At 36.8% G+C, this 19,663-nt stretch overlaps 1 protein-coding gene and 1 pseudogene across 4 annotated transcripts in view; both read right to left on the minus strand.

Annotated features, from left to right (window-relative positions):
* Positions 1-19,663, minus strand: part of DYNC2H1 (dynein cytoplasmic 2 heavy chain 1) — a 460,552-nt gene that overhangs the window by 427,055 nt on the left and 13,834 nt on the right. For all 4 annotated transcript variants that reach the window (XM_055422858.2, XM_055422857.2, XM_055422859.2 and 1 more), the window contains exons 4-13: positions 18,578-18,696; positions 17,411-17,555; positions 16,421-16,653; positions 13,769-13,903; positions 13,549-13,662; positions 13,319-13,430; positions 12,869-12,993; positions 11,692-11,867; positions 6,434-6,629; positions 1,741-1,836 (exon numbers count right to left, since the gene is read on the minus strand). In XM_055422858.2, the coding sequence (XP_055278833.2) occupies positions 1,741-1,836; positions 6,434-6,629; positions 11,692-11,867; positions 12,869-12,993; positions 13,319-13,430; positions 13,549-13,662; positions 13,769-13,903; positions 16,421-16,653; positions 17,411-17,555; positions 18,578-18,696 (1,451 nt within the window). The remainder of the gene's footprint in view (positions 1-1,740; positions 1,837-6,433; positions 6,630-11,691; positions 11,868-12,868; positions 12,994-13,318; positions 13,431-13,548; positions 13,663-13,768; positions 13,904-16,420; positions 16,654-17,410; positions 17,556-18,577; positions 18,697-19,663) is intronic.
* Positions 18,382-18,505, minus strand: LOC129554941 (U2 spliceosomal RNA; annotated as a pseudogene).

The raw sequence follows: 19,663 nt of genomic DNA on the forward strand, positions 1-19,663 counted from the left end.
TGCATTTGAATCAGTTCTAAAGAGGTGGATGAAATTGGAGCCTATTATACAGAGTGAAGTAAGCCAGAAAGAAAAACACCAATACAGTATACTAACGCATATATATGGAATTTAGAAAGATGGTAACCTTAACCCTGGATACGAGACAGCAAAAGAGACACAGGTGTATAGAACAGTCTTTGGGACTCTGTGGGAGAGGGTGAGGGTGGGATGATTTGGGCGAATGGCATTGAAATATGTATATTATCATATGTGAAACATATAACCAGTCCAGGTTCGACACATGATACAGCATGCTCAGGGCTGGTGCACGGGGATGACCCAGAGGGAGGATATGGGGAGGAGGGAGGTGGGAGGGGGATTCAAGATGGGGAACACATGAACACCCAGGGCAGATTCATGTGAATGTATGGCAAAACCAACCAATATAATATTGTAAAGTAATTAGCCTCGAATAAAAAAAATTTAAAAAAAAGGGTATAGACACCAGACTGTTTAATAATGGACAAGTCTCACTAGTACAATATTAAAACATTTTTTGTTTTTGTTCACCTACATTTTTGAAATTTTGTATCATAAACTCATATTGAACTCTGGAAATAGAAAAAATTATAATAACATGTACAATATGAATTATGTAACCTCTAGTAAATTTTAAGCCTGAGTACTAGTATGCAGAAAAATAGCTAACTTAGGAAGTCTGACTGCTGTCCCTTAAAACGTCTGCTTAAAAGATTGGCCCTTAGCTGGCATCTTAGAAGCTGGATTTTGCAAGAGTTCCTAACACTGTAATTTTTAAGAGTGGTTCACTGCTCCTAAAGAATTTGGTTCATGCTGAACACTTGAGTGTCTTCAGAATTTTGGCACATGTTAAGGAGGAAGATACCTACATGACCAGTCCCCAGTAAAAGTCTGGGCAATGATCACTAATGATCCTTCCTAGTAAGGCAGCATCTCACATGTGTCACTTGTTGCTGGAGAGATTAAGCATGCCCTGGGTGATTCCACAGGGAGAGGACTCTTAAAAACCTGCACCAGGATTCCCCAGGCCTTCAGTCCATATACCTTTCCCTTTGCTGATTTTGCTTTGCACCCTCTCACTGTAATAAATCATAAATAAATCAGCTGTGAGTACAACTATACCCTGAGTCCTATGAGTCCTCCTATAAATCACAGAACCTGGGAGTAGTCTTAAGAACCATGACACCAGCTTTCCACTGTAAAAACAAGAATTAAAGGGTATAGTCCTCTTCTACTAATTTTTTAAAATATTTCATGTCTGTGAAGACTAAAAATGTGTATTTCAAAAAGTGAACAGTCACATACTAACAGTTTAAAAACTATTAGGGTTTTCCTAATTTCATATGTGTGGATATTTAAATAAGCATAAGTAAAGAGCAAATAAAGTAAATTATAAAATCAGGAGAGAACGGAAAAGTGTATAAGAACCTCACACTTCAGTGAATAAGTAAATGTAATAGCATGTAAGTTAGTATAATATATATATATATATATATATATTCAATTGATCAAAATAAGCACCGAAATATGTGAAACATTACAACTGTTTAAATACAGCTGTAAAAAACATTACTTGTAAAAACTGAAGGAAGTCATTGGGGAGCAAAACATAGCCTTAGATCAATGGCTGAGGTAAGCTCAGGGGTATATTAAAAACCAACAAGTAAGAAACACTTTACATGTGAAATCTAGTTATAATAACATAAAAAGTCCATTTACCTTAATTATCTGTTCAAACGCTAAGGCAGATTGTAACATCATTGGTCTCTGACTTTGAATCATCTGTTGATCAATAGAATTGTAAAAATGTGCCACCTACAAAGAAAAATTCCAATTAGCAATAATTAATAAATAGCACACTTAATTTTCAATTATTCTTCATTTTTAATTATTTGAATGGAAATATTAACTCTTCTCAATTACAAAATGTAACAAAAAATTAGCTGCTCATCTCCAATAGAGCATTTATGCATGTACTTGACTCTGATGCTGGGAAAGACTGGGGGCGGGAGGAGAAGGGGACGACAGAGAATGAGATGGCTGGATGGCATCACCAACTCGATGAACATGAGTTTGAGTGAACTCCGGGAGTTGGTGATGGACAGGGAGGCCTGGCGTGCCGTGATTCATGGGGTCGCAAAGAGTCGGACACGGCTGAGCAACTGAACTGAACTGAACTGAATGTACAAAAGCAACAAATAGAAGTATGTTCTGCGTTCCTCTAATTTGCCAAGTCATGTTGTAGGGGCTGATTAAACAAAGACTATAAAACCTAGTCCCTGAAATCAAGAATTTCACAGTCTCATAGGGAATCAGAGGAAACCATAAAGCATGTTAAAGTGCTAAAAAAATGAACTCTTCCTGCAATTCCTGAAACCAATTCCTTTGTCAGTATATAACACAATGATTTATCCATTTCTCAAACCAAAACAATCTTTAAGTTGTCCTTAATTTTTCTCTCACATCCCATATGAATAGAAGACTATACCTTCAAAATACATGTTCTGAATATATGTTTTGAACATATATTGAATTGACCTCCTTCCCCACCTCCATCAGTATCACCCCATTTCAGGCACCCTCACCTCCTGGCAAGACCAGTACAACAGTTTCCTAACTGGTCTCTCTTTCCAACTGTGACCCATGGTTTAGTCAAAGTATTCAAAGTAGCCAGAACAGCCCTTTTTTAAAATGTAAATCATATCTTTTACCTACTCAAAATCTTCAAATGAATCCCCAATATATTTGAGGATAAAATGCAAAATCCTAAAATTCTAACCCCAAAACTTGCGAAGGTTTGTCAACACACTTAAGAATGAAACCTAAATCTAAAATCAAACCATGGCACATTATACACACACTGGCATTTAGTCCTGCACAATCCCCTCCTGAACTGCACTGCTGCCAATCGGGCCTGGGTGTTGTTTCTCTAACTCGAGAGAGTCTTCCCTAAGAAACCCTCCACGTCATTCATTCCCTCTGCCTGCAACAGTCTTCCTCCAGATATCTGCATGGTTCTGTCACTCAATGTATGTCATGTTTCTTATTACCTTTTCATTAAGGTCTCCCCTGACCATTCTGTGTAAAATGGCAGGATCTGTCACAATCCTCTTACTATGTTTTCTTTTTCTTCAAATATGTGCTCATCATGACCTCATCCTGTATTACTCAAGTATTTGCTATTTCCCATAATAGTGTCACAGGTAATAGTGTCACATGTTTGTCAAATTAATTAATGAATAAAAAAAAAAGAGATACCTACAAGGAATAGTGGTGGATAAAAGAGGACACTGCTAACTCTGTCAGGGGCAAAGGACAGGTCCAGGGAAGAAGATCAAGGGGACACTGTGGAGTGAATTTAATTAAGGACTTTAAAGACACTGTCTTAATTTTTGTATTCCCAGCATGTCACAAAATTCTTGGCACAGAGCATGTGCTTAAAAAATATTTAACTGATTTTATAGCAAGTCACTTCTTTCTTCTAACATCCATAAAAATGTACTTGGTGGGGAATACTCACTCTACTTATTCTGTATCATAATAGTAGTTCCAGAAAGAGCCCAGTCAGGAAAAACAGAAGCAAAATAATACATAAAATTACGGCAATCTGGCCAGACTGTTATCTGTCAAACATCCTACTGCATACTCCACACTCTAGCTAAATGTGTGCTCATGAGTAAAGGTATATCTACAGGGGACTTTCCTGGTGGCCCCGTGGTTAACAATCCACTTGCCAATGCAGGGGACACCAGTTCGATCCCGGGTCTGGGAAGGTCCCACATGCCACAGAGGGACTAACCTCGAGAAACACAACTACTGAGCCCGCAAGCTCCAGAGCCCACGCTCCACAACAACAGTGGCCCCAGATTGCCAGCCACTGGAGAAAGGCCACAGGCAGCAACAAGGACCCAGCACAGCCAAAAATAAACAAGTGAGTAAAGATACACACAACAGATTCCTGTGGTCGTTCTAGGAGTAAACACAAATAACCACAGACCATTCACTCATCCTGAGATTTTATTTTGTTACACTAAATACTCAGGATAGAGAAGTCAGCAAGATTCTCAGCTTTTAGAATACAGAATTCCTCTCTCTGAAATGATCACTCACTCCACCTTGTGCTCCTGAGAAAACATGTGTATACTCTTTCAAACTCACGTCAAACATCATCCCTCTGTAAAGATTTATCTGATAGTATCCCTACCCTGGGCTTCCCTGGTAGCTCAGCTGGTAAAGAACCTCCCTGCAATGCAAGAGAACCCGGTTCGATTCCTGGGTTGAGAAGATCCCCTGAAGGAGGGCAACCCACTCCAGTGTTCTTGCCTGCAGAATCCCCATGGACAGAGGAGCCTGGCAGGCTACAGTCCATCAGGTCACAAAGAGTTGGACATGACCGACTGACTAAGCACAGCAGCACATCTCTACCTTACCCAGGAAAATAAATAAAAATTCCCACCTCTTTTCTTTCACAGGACTTTCTGAAATCTATCTGTATATCTGTAATACTGTTGCTGTTTTTTAGTCACTAGTCGAGTCCAACTTTTTGCAACCCCATGGACCTCAGCTCGGCAGGCTCCTCTGTCCATGGGATTCTCCAGGTGAGAATACTGGAGTGGGTTGTCATGTGCTTCTCCAGGGGATCTTTCCCACCCAGGAATCAAACTCGTGTCTCCTGCATTGGCAGACAGATCCTTTACTGCAGAGTCACCAGGGAAGCCCATCTATAATACAGTACTCAATCTACTTGTGCACATGTCATCACTGCTGCTGCTGCTAAGTCACTTCAGTCGTGTCCAACTCTGTGTGACCCCATAGACGGCAGCCCACCAGGCTCCCCCGTCCCTGGGATTCTCCAGGCAAGAACACTGGAGTGGGTTGCCATTTCCTTCTCCAATGTGTGAAAGTGAAAAGTGAGAGTGAAGTTGCTCAGTCATGTCTGACTCGTAGCGACCCCATGGACTGCAGGAGAAGGCAATGGCAAGCCACTCCAGTACTCTTGTCTAGAAAATCCCATGGATGGAGGAGCCTGGTAGGCTGCAGTCCATTTCATCACTACATGAATGCTAATGGAATAAATATGGGCTTTGGAGTCAGGGAGACTTGATCTCAGATTCTAGCTTCATTAACTCACTAGCAGTGTAGCACTAGAAAACCTATCTCACAAATCTGATCCCCAATGAGATCAGTAAAACTGGAAGTGGGAGTAAACTGAAATAACATAAATATAGTATTTACCAGAAGGCCTGATATTTACTGAGAACTCAGTGTTTAGTCTGCCTTCTCCCACTAGACCACTGGTTCTCAACTTTGGATGATCTGCACCCAAGAGGACATTTGGCAATGTCTGGAGATATTTTCAGTTGTAAGGACTAAGTAAGTGCTACTGACCAGAGACGCTGCTAAACATCCTACAATGCACAGGCCATCCCTCACTAAAAAAAGTAGTCCAAAATGTCAAAAGTGTCAAAGTTGAGAAGCCTTAAAACCTGTGTATGATAGTAATATATTCATTTTCATATACTCACTACACTGCACCTGGCAGTACAAGTGCTCAATGGATCTTTGTTGGATGAAACAATAAATGAGAAACTAAATACACAAAAGATACTGTTCCTGTCCTCTATTAATCAAATGAGAGAAAAAATGTAAAACTCCAAAACTACATAAAACTGATCTAAGAGTGACTTGCACACTGCATACAAAATAAAGAACCATCAATTAAAAGACGACACAACAAATAAAGTGTTGAGCTGTGAGTTAAAGGATTACTTGGAATTCTTCTACCAGAGGGACCAGGAAGCAGTGCAGAAAGACAGGTTCAGAGGAAAGTCGAGGTTCATATTGCCGAAGCAAGCATGCAACATGAGGGGGTGAGTATCCACCACGTGCAGTAGTCAGCTAGGGCATGATTAAGAGAGGCCTTGGATACTATGCTAAGGAGACAGACAATGAGGTATTAATAGCTGATTTTAAACAGGCAAATGATTTGATGACTATGTGCTTCAGGAAGACCAAGGAAATGAACAGAAACAGAAACCTGTCCATCAGCTGGATAACTTTCTAAGAATTGGGCCCCAGCAGGCAGGCAGAGGGCCCTTAATTAGAAAGCCCTTTAGGATCCATGAGAGTAACATGAAAGAAAAAAGAAAAAAAGAGAAAGAATAATATTCTATTTTTCCAAATGCTTTGAGAATGAAAAGCAGTAACAGTAATACCTCAAGCTAATAAAATTCCCACATAGAGGATTACAAAGCAAAGTTTGTAATGCAGTTATTTACAAACTATAACTTCATAAGACTTAATGGTGCTATTCTATTAGCCTAATAAGATCAAAAGTAGAAAACAAAGCCCTTAAAATATTCTAATGTAATAAACTCAGAATGGCCATGTTTTCAAAAATATCATTTCATACTTGTTTCAGAATAATTGCTTGCTTGCAGAATTTCTGTGCAATGTTTGCAACTTGCTGTATTTTGGCAGGAATAACAAAACCAAGTGCAGAAAGCTGACGAACTTCTCTCAGAAGAATCACCAACCGATCTGAATAATGCACTTTTAACGATCCATCATTAGGATCCAACTCCATAATTCGGCTATTAGCCTCAATACTACAAAACAAAATAAATAACTTTTTGAATTTCAAAATTTCATGTTATCACCCTTTTGACTGATTAAAATCATAACAGTTTTTACAACTTTGCTATAAACATAAAATTGTTGCTCTTTAGTCACTAAGTCTGGAGAAGGCAATGGCAACCCACTCCAGTACTCTTGCCTGGAAAATCCCATGGATGGAGGAGCCTGGTAGGCTGCAGTCCGTGGGGTGGCTAAGAGTTGGACACGACTGAGCAACTTCACTTTCACTTTTCACTTTCATGCACTGGAGAAGGAAATGGCAACCCACTCCAGTGCTCTTGCCTGGAGAATCCCAGGGACGGGGGAGCCTGGTGGGCTGCCATCTATGGGGTTGCACAGAGTCAGACATGACTGAAGCAACTTAGCAGCAGCAGCAGTCACTAAGTCATGTCCAACTCTTTTGCAACCCCAAAGACCATATACAGCCCGTGAGGCTCCACTGTCCATGAGATTTTCCAGGCAAAATTACTGCCATTTCCTTCTTCAGGGAATCTTCCCCACCCAGGGATTGAACCCTCATGTCCTACATTGGCAGGTGGGTTGTTTACCACTGAGCCACCAGGGAAGCCTAACAAACAAAATTAACTCAAGTAAAAAACAGTTTTTAAATATATTTTTCAAATTATATTTATTTCACATAACATTTCACAATTCAGATATTGATAACAAAATATAATATCATATTTCAACCAAGCAGTCTTTGAACTCAGAAAAATCAATCTCTTAAAATTCAGCTAAGACTCAAAATAAACATCAAATCCATCATAATTTGTTTCATTTTCTAAAATATATTTTAGATTTTTAGTCAGTCTGATTCCTTAATACTTTCATTAAAGGATCAATAATAAAGAATATTAAAATATTAGGAGTTCAGTTCAGTTCAGTCACTCAGTCGTGTCCAACTCTTTGTGACCCCATGAACCACAGCACGCCAGGCCTCCCTGTCCATCACCAACTCCCAGAGTCCACCCAAACCCATGTCCATTGAGTCGGTGATGCCATCCAACCATCTCATCCTCTGTCATCCCCTTCTTCACCTGCCCTCAATCTTTCCCAGCATCAGGGTCTTTTCAAACCAGTCAGCTTTTCACATCAGGTGGCCACAGTATTGGAGTTTCAGCTTCAGCATCAGTCCTTCCAGTGAGCACAGAGATATTCAAATACTTCACTCCTCTACTCTTTGTTGTACTATGCAAAGACTGCCTTTTCTTTCCGATTCTTCTAAAGCCACAATAGCAAAATTTACATTGGGACACTCAAGTCTCCCTGGACTGTGAAAACACTGAGATACATTAAATTTTAAGTACTACCTTTATATGATCCTTCTTTCAGGATCAGGTTTATATAATACTCTTTCTTTCAAATCACTTTCACAATTAGGAGAACTTGCAGGTCTTAGAAAGTAAGCTACTGAAAAGCAAAGAACTAATCTATTCAGTCTACTTAATAACACACAAAACGAAGCATAATAAAAAGCAGATATTTTAAAATGGCTTAAAATAATAATTTAGCCCAAACTGTCCAAACTTCCCAGGTGGTGCAGTTGTAAAGAATCCACCTGCCAATGCAGGAGACACAAGAGATGCAGGTTCAATCAACTGCGTTAGGAAGATCCCGTGGAGAAGGAAATGGCAACCCCACTCCAGTATTCTTGCCTGGAAAATTCCATGGACAGAGGAGCCTGGTGGGCTACAGTCCAAGGGGTCTCAAAGAGTTGGAAATGATTGAGTGACTGAGCACATACACACAAAAACTGTCCTACAAGAACATAAAGCCTCTCAGAAAATTATAACAATGACATACTTTTTGCCTTTACTTGAAACTAATATTCAAAGTTAGTTTCTACATTCCAGCATATACTGAAATATGTTCCAAAACACACTTATTTCTATGTGACAATGATGGGTTTACCAAAAACAAAAAAACAAAGTGAGAGTCAGGAGCTTCAGCACCAAATAAGAAAGAAATAGGTTGAACAAACTGAAACAGGATTTTTTACTGCAGATCTCAACCCTTTTGATACACTATCTTACACAGTGGATCTCCACCAGAGCTGTAGTGATAAATGAGCTAATTCTCCAAAACCAACTGACCACAGAACTCTTTACTTTGGGTGAAGGGGCAAGGCTGAACCACCTCTCATATTTTAGGTTCAGGGTAGAAAGGGAAAAAATTAAATGGCATAAAGTTATAATCATTATGCTTTAGCACCTTTAGTTCTTTAATTCTTCTTCCAAAGTAAAAATGCAAGATAAAGAAAAAAACATCATTCATTCAGTTTAGGAAGCTACCACTTGGCCTAATTATTTGTTGCAGCAGTACAGGCGAAACATACAGAATTTCATATTATGCCAAAGTTACTTTTAAAAAGTACCAAGTTTCTAAAAATGAAAACATGGAAAGTTTTTAAAAATACAGACAATAACACACTAGGGAAAGTTGACCTGAACAAAGAAACAATGGTTTTGTTGGGCCATCCATTTTAGATACCCATTAGAATAATAAGGTTAGCCACTTTAAATTACATTCAATATAGCTTAATAAATATTAACAAGCCCTTACTATATTAGAAACTTACTATATATAAAACTTACTATATATAGAACTTACTATATATAGAAACTTACTATATTAGAAACGTTCTTCATCTCAAGGAGTTTAAGAAATGAAATTTTCATTTATAATGTCTGTATGGGGGATATGATTATACAGTGGAAGTGAGAAATAGATTTAAGGGACTAGATCTGATTGATAGAGTGCCTGATGAACTCTGGACGGAGGTTCGTGACATTGTGCAGGAGACAGGGACCAAGACCATCCCCATGGAAAAGAAATGCAGAAGAGCGAAATGGCTGTCTGAGGAGGCCTTACAAATAGCTGTGAAAAGAAGAGAGGCGAAAAGCAAAGGAGAAAAGGAAAGATATAAGCATCTGAATGCAGAGTTCCAAAGAATAGCAAGGAGAGATAAGAAAGCCTTCATCAGCGATCAATGCAAAGAAATAGAGGAAAACAACAGAATAGGAAAAACAAGAGACCTCTTCAAGAAAATTAGAGATTCCAAGGGAACATTTCATGCAAAGATGGGCGCGATAAAGGACAGAAATGGTATAGACCTAACAGAAGCAGAAGATATTAAGAAGAGGTGGCAGGAATACACAGAAGAACTGTACAAAAAAGATCTTCACGAGCAAGATAGTCACGATAACGTGATCACTCACCTAGAGCCAGACATCTTGGAATGTGAAGTCAAGTGGGCCTTAGAAAGCATCACTACTAACAAAGCTAGTGGAGGTGATGGAATTCCAGTTGAGCTATTTAAAGTCTTGAAAGACGATGCTGTGAAAGTGCTGCACTCAATATGCCAGCAAATTTGGAAAACTCAGCGCTGGCCACGGGACTGGAAGAGGTCAGTCTTCATTCCAATCCCAAAGAAAGGGAATGCCAAAGAATGCTCAAACTACCGCACAATTGCACTCATCTCACACGCTAGTAAAGTCATGCTCAAAATTCTCCAAGCCAGGCTTCAGCAGTATGTAAACCGTGAACTCCCAGATGTTCAAGCAGGGTTTAGAAAAGGCAGAGGCACCAGAGATCAAATTGCCAACATCCGCTGGATCATGGAGAAAGCAAGAGAGTTCCAGAAAAACATCTATTTCTGCTTCACTGACTATGCCAAAGCCTTTGACTGTGTGGATCACAATAAACTGTGGAACATTCTGAAAGAGATGGGAATCCCAGACCACCTGACCTGCCTCTTGAGAAACCTGTATGCAGGTCAGGAAGCAACAGTTAGAACTGGACATGGAACAACAGACTGGTTCCAAATAGGAAAAGGTGTACGTCAAGGTTGTATATTGTCACCTTGCTTATTTAACTTCTATGCAGAGTACATCATGAGGAACGCTGGGCTGGAAGAAGCACAAGCTGGAATCAAGATTGCTGGGAGAAATATCAATAACCTCAGATATGCAGATGACACTATCCTTATGGCAGAAAGTGAAGAGGAACTCAAAAGCCTCTTGATGAAAGTGAAAGAGGAGAGTGAAAAGATTGGCTTGAAGCTCAACATTCAGAAAACAAAGATCATGGCATCTGGTCCCATCACTTCATGGGAAATAGATGGAAAAACAGTGGAAACAGTGTCAGACTTTATTTTTTTGGGCTCCAAAATCACTGCAGATGCTGATTGCAGCCATGAAATTAAAAGACGCTTGCTCCTTGGAAGGAAAGTTATGACCAACCTTGATAGTATATTAAAAAGCAGAGACATTACTTTGCCAACCAAGGTCCGTCTAGTCAAGGCAATGGTTTTTCCCGTGGTCATGTATGGATGTGAGAGTTGGACTGTGAAGAAGGCTGATAGCCGAAGAATCGATGCTTTTGAACTGTGGTGTTGGAGAAGACTCTTGAGAGTCCCTTATACTGCAAGGAGATCCAACCAGTCCATCCTAAGGGAGATCAATCCTGGATGTTCATTGGAGGGACTGATGCTAAAGCTGAAACTGCAATACTCTGGCCACCTCATGCGACGAATTGACTCACTAGAAAAGACTCTGATGCTGGGAATGGTTGGGGGCGGGAGGAGAAGGGGACAACGGAGAATGAGATGGCTGGATGGCATCACCGACTCTGTGGACATGAGTTTGAGTGTACTCCGGGAGTTGGTGATGGACAGGGAGGCCTGGCGTGCTGTCATTCATGGGGTCGCGGAGGGTCGGACACGACTGAGCGACTGAACTGAACTGAACTGAACTGATGGGGGATATATAATATTAATGTAAAAAGGTAGGAAAACATTCATATACCAGTAACAAAAAACCACGGAGCATGCAAGCCTAATTCCAAATTAAGAATCTGCTGTTCTGGGGAACAGATATTAGAAGCAAAGGAAAGGGGGTCAAAGTTTCCAACTAAAATGACTTCAAAGTTGATCATCAACAACTAACCAAACAGAAAACAATCTTGTCACTGAATTAATAATATACGAAAAAAGATTCTTATGTAGATTTCACTGTGTAGTACACTTATACTTACCACAAACCAGACGTGGAATCAGACAAACCAGACTGAATATCCCTGGACCAATCATCAAACTGTTCTTGTTCATACAGTTTAAACTGGTCTAAGAGATCTTCAGCACCTCGATGGAAAGATCGAAACCCTGACAAGTCAGATAAAAGAGCTTCTGCAATCTTGATAGTATCATCCACCTTAAAAAACCAAATTACAAGAATATTTATTATTTAAATTCCAACAAAATTAGCACAAAATCAGCACCCTTCTCTGGTCTGTGATACAGAAACTATCTTCCCGTTTATCCATAAACAGTAAAATAGAAGATTTTCCAGTGAATTTAAGAATATCAACTGCTACTGTGCTTCTGAATTACACCACCTCAGAATAGGAAAACACAAAGGATAACACATACAAGCCATAATTTGAAGGGTATGATAAAGGAAATTTAGAGGAAACTCCAAGAACTCAACAATAGTCCTAAATATGTTATGTAGTACTTTAAGCTCTTTATTAAATGCTCTAGTTAAGAGCTCAATATTAAGGCCAATTTGGATGCCAATTAAAGAAGAAGGCCTTTCCTTCACAACTATACAAAGAACAATGCAGCATTTTGGAAAGCTGACTGACAAAATTAAGCAGAGTATTGGAGAAAAAATATCAAAATATAAACTTGAATAAGCAGAATTCTCAAATACGCTAGCCTTTATACTACTAATAATAATAATAATAATTTACTTGCTCTTAATCATATAACCAACAAATATTTATTACATGAGTCGAATGCAAGATATTGTACCACACACTAATTAGTAAGCATATAAGATTCTTAGATCAACTTTGATAATATTAAAATAATAGGCCTTTAAATCTATAAATTGCTGCCAATACCTTAAGCAATACCATAATTACCTTTCTCTATTCCTTTAACTTCCTTTCAACTTAGGATGATTTATTTATATAAACATACTTATACCTTTGTACCTACCAGGATCCTATAAAAATACACTTCAAATAATTTAAAAATCTTTTGAAAATTATAGATTTTTCATATTTTTCACTTTTTCAGAATTTTAATTATCACATGAAATTAGATGGAAATGTTTTCTTAATGTTTTCACTATAGTTCCAAATTGCCTTTACATTAATTTAGCACATTTCACAATTCGTGTCCTTCAACTTTTATTTAAATGAATACCTTCAGTTCCAGCTGGCGAACCCAAACTATATTATTGACAACTTCGGAAAGGTTTTTGCCAGCAAGTGGTCCAGATGCATCACCAGGAATCCCACGGCATCGATTTTCAAAATCTAATCGAAAATCTATAAACATTTAAATCATATAAATGATTACACACATGCAGCAAGTTTTCCAAAATGCCTTCTATGTACCAAACACTATGGCAAATACTGTGTATAGAAAAACAGTAATAGTTGGTCATCCCCAGGGACCTCATCATGTATCAAGTGAGGCAAAGGAAATAATCAGCTAATTCTAAAAGCCTGTCATCTATTACAGAAACAATAAATTAATCTTCAACATTTAGATATCATAAAATATATTAATCAAAAATGGTACACAACAAAAGAAAAGTAAACTACAAAAATAATCTTCAACCAAACACTATAATCTCTGATAAACTTTTACCTTTAACTGAATCCATAAGTCTTGCCAATAAAGTTTCTCTTTCTAGCATCAATTCTTTGCTTATGGTTGGACGCTTCACCAACTCTTCATATTTCAGAAATGCTTGAAGAAGCTAATACAAAACAAAATAAGTATATGTTCATCCCAAATGAATCAACTAGGTAAAAACATGCATATCTCCTCAACTAGCTTAAGAGAAATATTAAAAATTAAATATTTCAATATTTTACCTGTTGTGGACTATCCTGAATTTCTGAAATATAGTTTTTCAATTTTCCTGCTATTTTTTGTTCTGCAGGTGCAATAATTTTTTCATACTGAGACACTGCAGCTTTCCATAAAGGCTAAATGAATAACAATACAGTTAGACTTTTACTATTTTCAAAATTTGCCTTTAAAACAGAACAACACAAATAGGAAATTATGCAGACAAACATATATATACTCAACCTCAGTATATGGATTATACTGCACAGGATTCAGGCCAGCAAAAGGTTCAAATACTCGAGCCAGGCATATGATTTTCTCATCACTGGCAGGTGAAAAATAGACAAGTTTCTCATGAATTGTTCTAACAGCCAAGACCTAAAACATAAAATATTAAAACAAGAAATTTACTCATATCAATCCGTTCCGTTCCGTCCCTCAGTCGTGTCCGACTCTTTGCGACCCCGTGGACTGTAGCCTACCAGGCTTCTCCGTCCATGGGATTCTCCAGGCAAGAATACTGGAGTGGGTTACCGTTTCCTTCTCCAGGGGATCTTCCCGACCCAGGGATCGAACCCGGGTCTCCCGCACTGCGGGCAGACGCTTTAACCTCTGAGCCACTCATATCAATAAATCAACACAAATAATCCAAAATCTAAAGTTACTGGGCAAGAATTTAACCTCCGTTTCTTAAAATGAAAAATAAAACTGAAATTATAAACTTGGTAATTACTACTCATCAATACTCAAAGTGATGTTCAAAGACACACTGTACTATCAATCAGTGTGCTCAAATCTAGTGAATACATATAAAATCTAAATATTTTTAACTGATTTTAATACTTATTTTAAGTAAAGTTTTAGTCTCTCCTCCTTACTATAGCAAACCTTCTGATTTTCATTAGTCTGCATTAAATTTGCTCTTCTAATAATGAAACAATATGTTAACAACTCCATTATGTATAACTGACAAACAGTTGGAAAACATTTCATTTTGTATTTAAATTTTCTACCAACCACCAAAAGGTAATTAAAAGGCTAAGTAAAAATGCTATAGTCTTTCATTTGTGTTAAAAATATCAGCACAAATTCACATTTATTTTTCTCTTGATAAAAACAAAAATACTAACGTTAACAATGCTGTCTACTGAGAAAGCCTAAGAGCATTGATAGTTAAATGCTTACTACTTCATCAACCAGATTGTTGTCACTAAACATTATTTTCCTCTAACAAGAACCAGGACCTCTGGAGAAATGACTAATTCCACATACAAAATGGAAAATGTAGAAGATGGGTCGGTACATTTTGAGAGGTCTGAATGTAAAAAAGTTACCAAAGAAATACTGGATTCATATCAAAATGACACAGACACAACTTAAAGCGGTATTCTTTGCACAAGGTGGGACAATGTGAGTATTGTAATAATAACTACAATAATAAATACAACAGGTTGAAACTTATAAAAAAATCATAGGTTCATAATGATATTATTTAAAAAATCATTGATTGCCTATGAAACTTACAATGATACTAACTTACTATGCATTGTTCTAAAAAGCGATAAACAAAAAGAAAAAAGTAACTGGCTATATTGCCATTCCTATACAAACTATATTTCAGGTACCTAAAAAACTGATAAAAAAGTTCTTCCATCATCGCTAATAAGTGCAGAAAGAACAGAATTAAAACACCATCATCTTCCAACTCCTCACAATCAATCATTACGAAGAAGGTGATGAACAGCATTTTAACAGATAAATCAGATTAATCATACATGAACCCACAGATCAAACTTTACTCATGAAAAACGGGAAAACCAGACCCTCCTTGCCTCCTTTAATGTATGAGAACTATATGCTACTGCCTATGAAGCAACCTGGTTCAAGTAAACTAGCAATTAGCAACTAAAAATATTTCTGAGACAATCAGTAAACTTGTATACTGATTACGTAAATAATGATATTAAGAAATTATCCTCATTTTGTTGAGATGTGATATTGATATTATAATTATCTTTTAAGAGTAAAAGTACAAGATTTTGTGGATTGGCTTTAAAAGTACTTCAGCAAAAAAAAAAAAAAAAAAATGGAAGGCAGGGAGGACAAAGATGGAACAAGAACTGAACAATGCCAGTGGCTGTTGAAACTAACATTCATTATACCATGTTACTTTATTATGTATGCTTGAAGTTTCTCACAAGAGGTTAAAAACAACAGCAGCAGGAATTCCCTGTCAGTCCAGTGGTTATGATTCAGCACTTTCACTGCCTGGGACTGAGTTCAGTCCCTGGTCCAGGAACTAAGATCCTCCAAGCCGCACAGCACAGGCAGAAAAAAATGAAATAAACTACCAAAACAACAACAGCAAAAAATCCCCAAAGGACAATGATTCCCTTAAGCACAAAGGGAAAAAGTCAGCCCTGCAATCTTTGCCTGCCTCTTCAAGTTATACATGTAAGTTCTATACTGAAACTCTAATTTACATAAATTAAGCAGCTATTTCAAATATTACCACTGAATACTCCCTAAAATGCTGTCTCTGCTGGCAAATAATTTCAATAGCCAAGAGAAAGTCTGAGAGCTTCCATACATAGACAAGTGGGTTATGTTTTTTTATAACAAAGAACAACAAAATAGAAGTTCATGACTTAAAACCTGAACAGCCACACAACAAAGAAAGAGAAAGGACGTGGAACCAGCACTCAGTGCCCACTGGGCATCTGATATTGTATCACACAACTGCACAGATCACCTCACATGAACGTGAGCTCTTCTTCTCTCCCGAAAGTTTAAATAATTTCTATCCGATGTGTAGTTCTTAATGATTACAAAATGCATTCTCAAACAGGTGAGAACCTACTTCATACTTAAAAACAAAGATCCAAATGCAGATACCTCTTCAAGGCGTTTGCCAAGCTTGTCAAGTGTTTCAGGAAAATATTTTTCATTTTTCCACGGGTGAGGAACGTAGCGCTGCCACACCTGACCTGTCAGATGACTACAGGCAGTCACCCACTGTTCACAAATCGAAATGCCAGCTTTCACATTTTCCTTCACAAGGTAATAAGGATCTTCCCAGAGGTTCAAAGTGCCCAACTTCTTCTGAACAAATCTTCCAAATGAACCACCTAATAAGGTACAAAGCAAACTTTTTAATGAACATATCTTTTTAGCAAATAACTGTGGAATACATGCTTTTCATTAAATTAAAACAATATATAAATTAGCAAGTCAACAATCTATGAAATACCACATCCACACCTTTAGACAAGCACTGTTAATAAATATTTTTTAAAAACACACAGGCACACATGTATTTGTATATTTGCATCTTTCATTATATCATGTATATCTCTGAAGTGCAGAAATAGACACAGAATCTTTTAGAGGCCTCAGTCCCACAGTATGGCTATGACATTACATAATCAGTTCTCAACTGCTATTTGTTTCTACTCTCACTTTACAAACAATGCTGTAATAAATGTCCTTTTACATACACCTTCATGTACTTGTCTGATAGGTCCTTAGGATAACAATGAAAAAGGTATATTCTAAGTCAAAAGTATATTTTTTTCTTGACAGATAATCCAATATACATTAAACTTTTCAGTTGGTTACAAATAAAGTCTAAACTAATACATACATTTTTTACATACATAAAAAAATCTATGCTAATTTGCTTGTCAAAGAAATTGACACTATGATTTAAATTACCAACTATGTACAAACATCTACTTAAATAATCCTATATAATTTGCTCTAAGAGTTACTTTAAGCAACAATTACTCTATTAAGGAGAATTTCGGAGAAGGACTTAAAGGAAAAAATAGAAAATAAAATAAGGCAAGCTTCCAAAATTTCAAAAATGTATTTCTTTACTAGTACCTATAATATCTAAGAGATGCAACATTCGTGATTCAGGATAATGATCATGCTCTGTTTGTCTCCACACATCATCTACAACATCCCGAGTTGTCTCCACCAAGTCAACCACTTCCAATAAGGACAGACCATCCAAATTATAAAATTCCTAAAACCGAAATGCATTCATTTTTAAACATAATCGTATTTGTACCTAGGGCAATATAAACAAAACGTTGCCAGAGTTTTTCAAATGCTACGATTCTAATATCTGCCATTATTTCTCCTCTTCTTCTATCAGATGCTATGTAACTTCTTTATGCTAATACCCTATCTGATCCTTCACAAACATAAATTTCATAAAAGCCAGAACAAAAAATAAGAATTGCATAAACCCTATAAATTTATTTTTACCCTTGGCCTAATTTCCTCTAAACCTGGATTCATCTCTTCTCTTTATCCAAGAGACTGCTTACTTAACACCATACATACACTGTGCCTGTTTCACTTCATTTATCCTCATGCATTCATTTCCTGGGTTGCAAATGTCACTGACAGTTCAAATCTAGTACACAGTATATTATTCTAAATTTCATCACTGCCACAAAAAAAGTTCTAAACCACTTCAAACACTTCATTCAAATACCTGGAATGAAGAAAAAGTTACTAAATACTTATTTTGAAAAGAATAGATTTTTGTAAATAAAAAATGATCACTTATTTAACCTCTCCATAGATATATCAAGGAATAATCAATCTAATAAAGTATCAAACTAACAGTTTTTATATTTCAGATTCCTCCAAACTGCTAATTTGAAAAAACTGAACAATTTTCCCAAAGAATATATTATCTCCACATGGACAAACCTCTTAATATTGGGTTTCTCATTTCTTTCTATCTACCTGCATAAAAGTAATTATATTTTGGAGAAAAATACTTTCTGGTGATTAGAATTTAACTTTTTCAGAAGCTTGGACTTCTAAGCTGTACTCATTTTAAATACATATCTTAAGTAAACTCTGCTACATCTGAAGAATATATTTTGTCCAGAGCCATCAAATAATGATTTTAAAACAGGTATACTACACTTGATCTTAGCCAAAAGGCCTAGAAGCGATTAAGCTAATAAAAATTGAATGCTACAGTATTTCTATCAAAACCTGATATATAACTACATATGGATCACATACTCTTGCAATTGTTTCAAATAATTCTTTAAAATAACTGGCTCTTTCTTTTGTAATCTGTTTACTTCCACGATGAGCTTGTTCTATCCAAAACTGGAACTCATCACTTGGTGTAAGAATACCTGAAAAGTGAAAGGGAAAAATAAGAAATATCAACTATTATCATGGTCATCATTTTGAAATGTAAAGAAATAATGAAATATTATATGCTGTGTACCAGGAACTAATATATTATTGTAAGTCAATTATAACTTCAAAATCTCACAAACAAATAAACTAATAAAAAAAGAGATTAGACTGTTGGTTACCAGAGGTGGGGAATGAGGAGAGGGGGAAGTGGATGAAGCTGCTCAAAAAGTACAAACTACTAGTTATGAGATTAGATAAGTACTAAGCATACAATGTACAACATTATAAATGTACATAGTGCTGCTTTATGTTATATATGAAAGTTCTAAAGAGAATATATCCTAAGGTGTCTTATCATAAGGGAAGCTTTTTGTTTAACTTAGTATCTACAACATAATGGATGTTCACTAAACTTCCTGTGACAACCATTTCATGCCTCATGCAAGTCAAATTATTATATTATACACCCGAAACTTACATAATGCTACATGTCAATTATCTCAATAAAACTAGGAAAAACAAGAAAACAATTAAAAATGAAAAGCCAGAAAGTTTTGGTGATTTTTCCCATATCTGTATTATTCACGAAATACAGAAAAGGAATTTTACAATTTCTATGAACAAAAACGAACAACAAAACAACCCCTAAGCAATTAACAAAATGGCAATCAGTACACACTTATCAATAAGTACTTTAAAATGCCTGAATGGATATAAAAACAAAACCCATACATATGTTGCCTCCTGGAGACTTGCTTTGGATCTAAAGTCACACTGAGACTGAAAGGGGATGGGAAAAGGTATTCAAAGTAAATAGAAATCAAGAAAGCAATACTTATGTCAAATAAAAAAAATAAAGACTCATCAATGATAAAGAAGGACATTACATAATGATTAGTGATCAACCCAAGAAGATACAACACAATATAAGTATATATCCAATCAACATAGGAACATCTA

The sequence above is a fragment of the Moschus berezovskii genome, chromosome 14 (assembly GCF_049115385.1).
Source record: "Moschus berezovskii isolate FMDL1 chromosome 14, NW_MosBer_1.0, whole genome shotgun sequence".
Lineage (NCBI taxonomy): Eukaryota > Metazoa > Chordata > Mammalia > Artiodactyla > Moschidae > Moschus > Moschus berezovskii.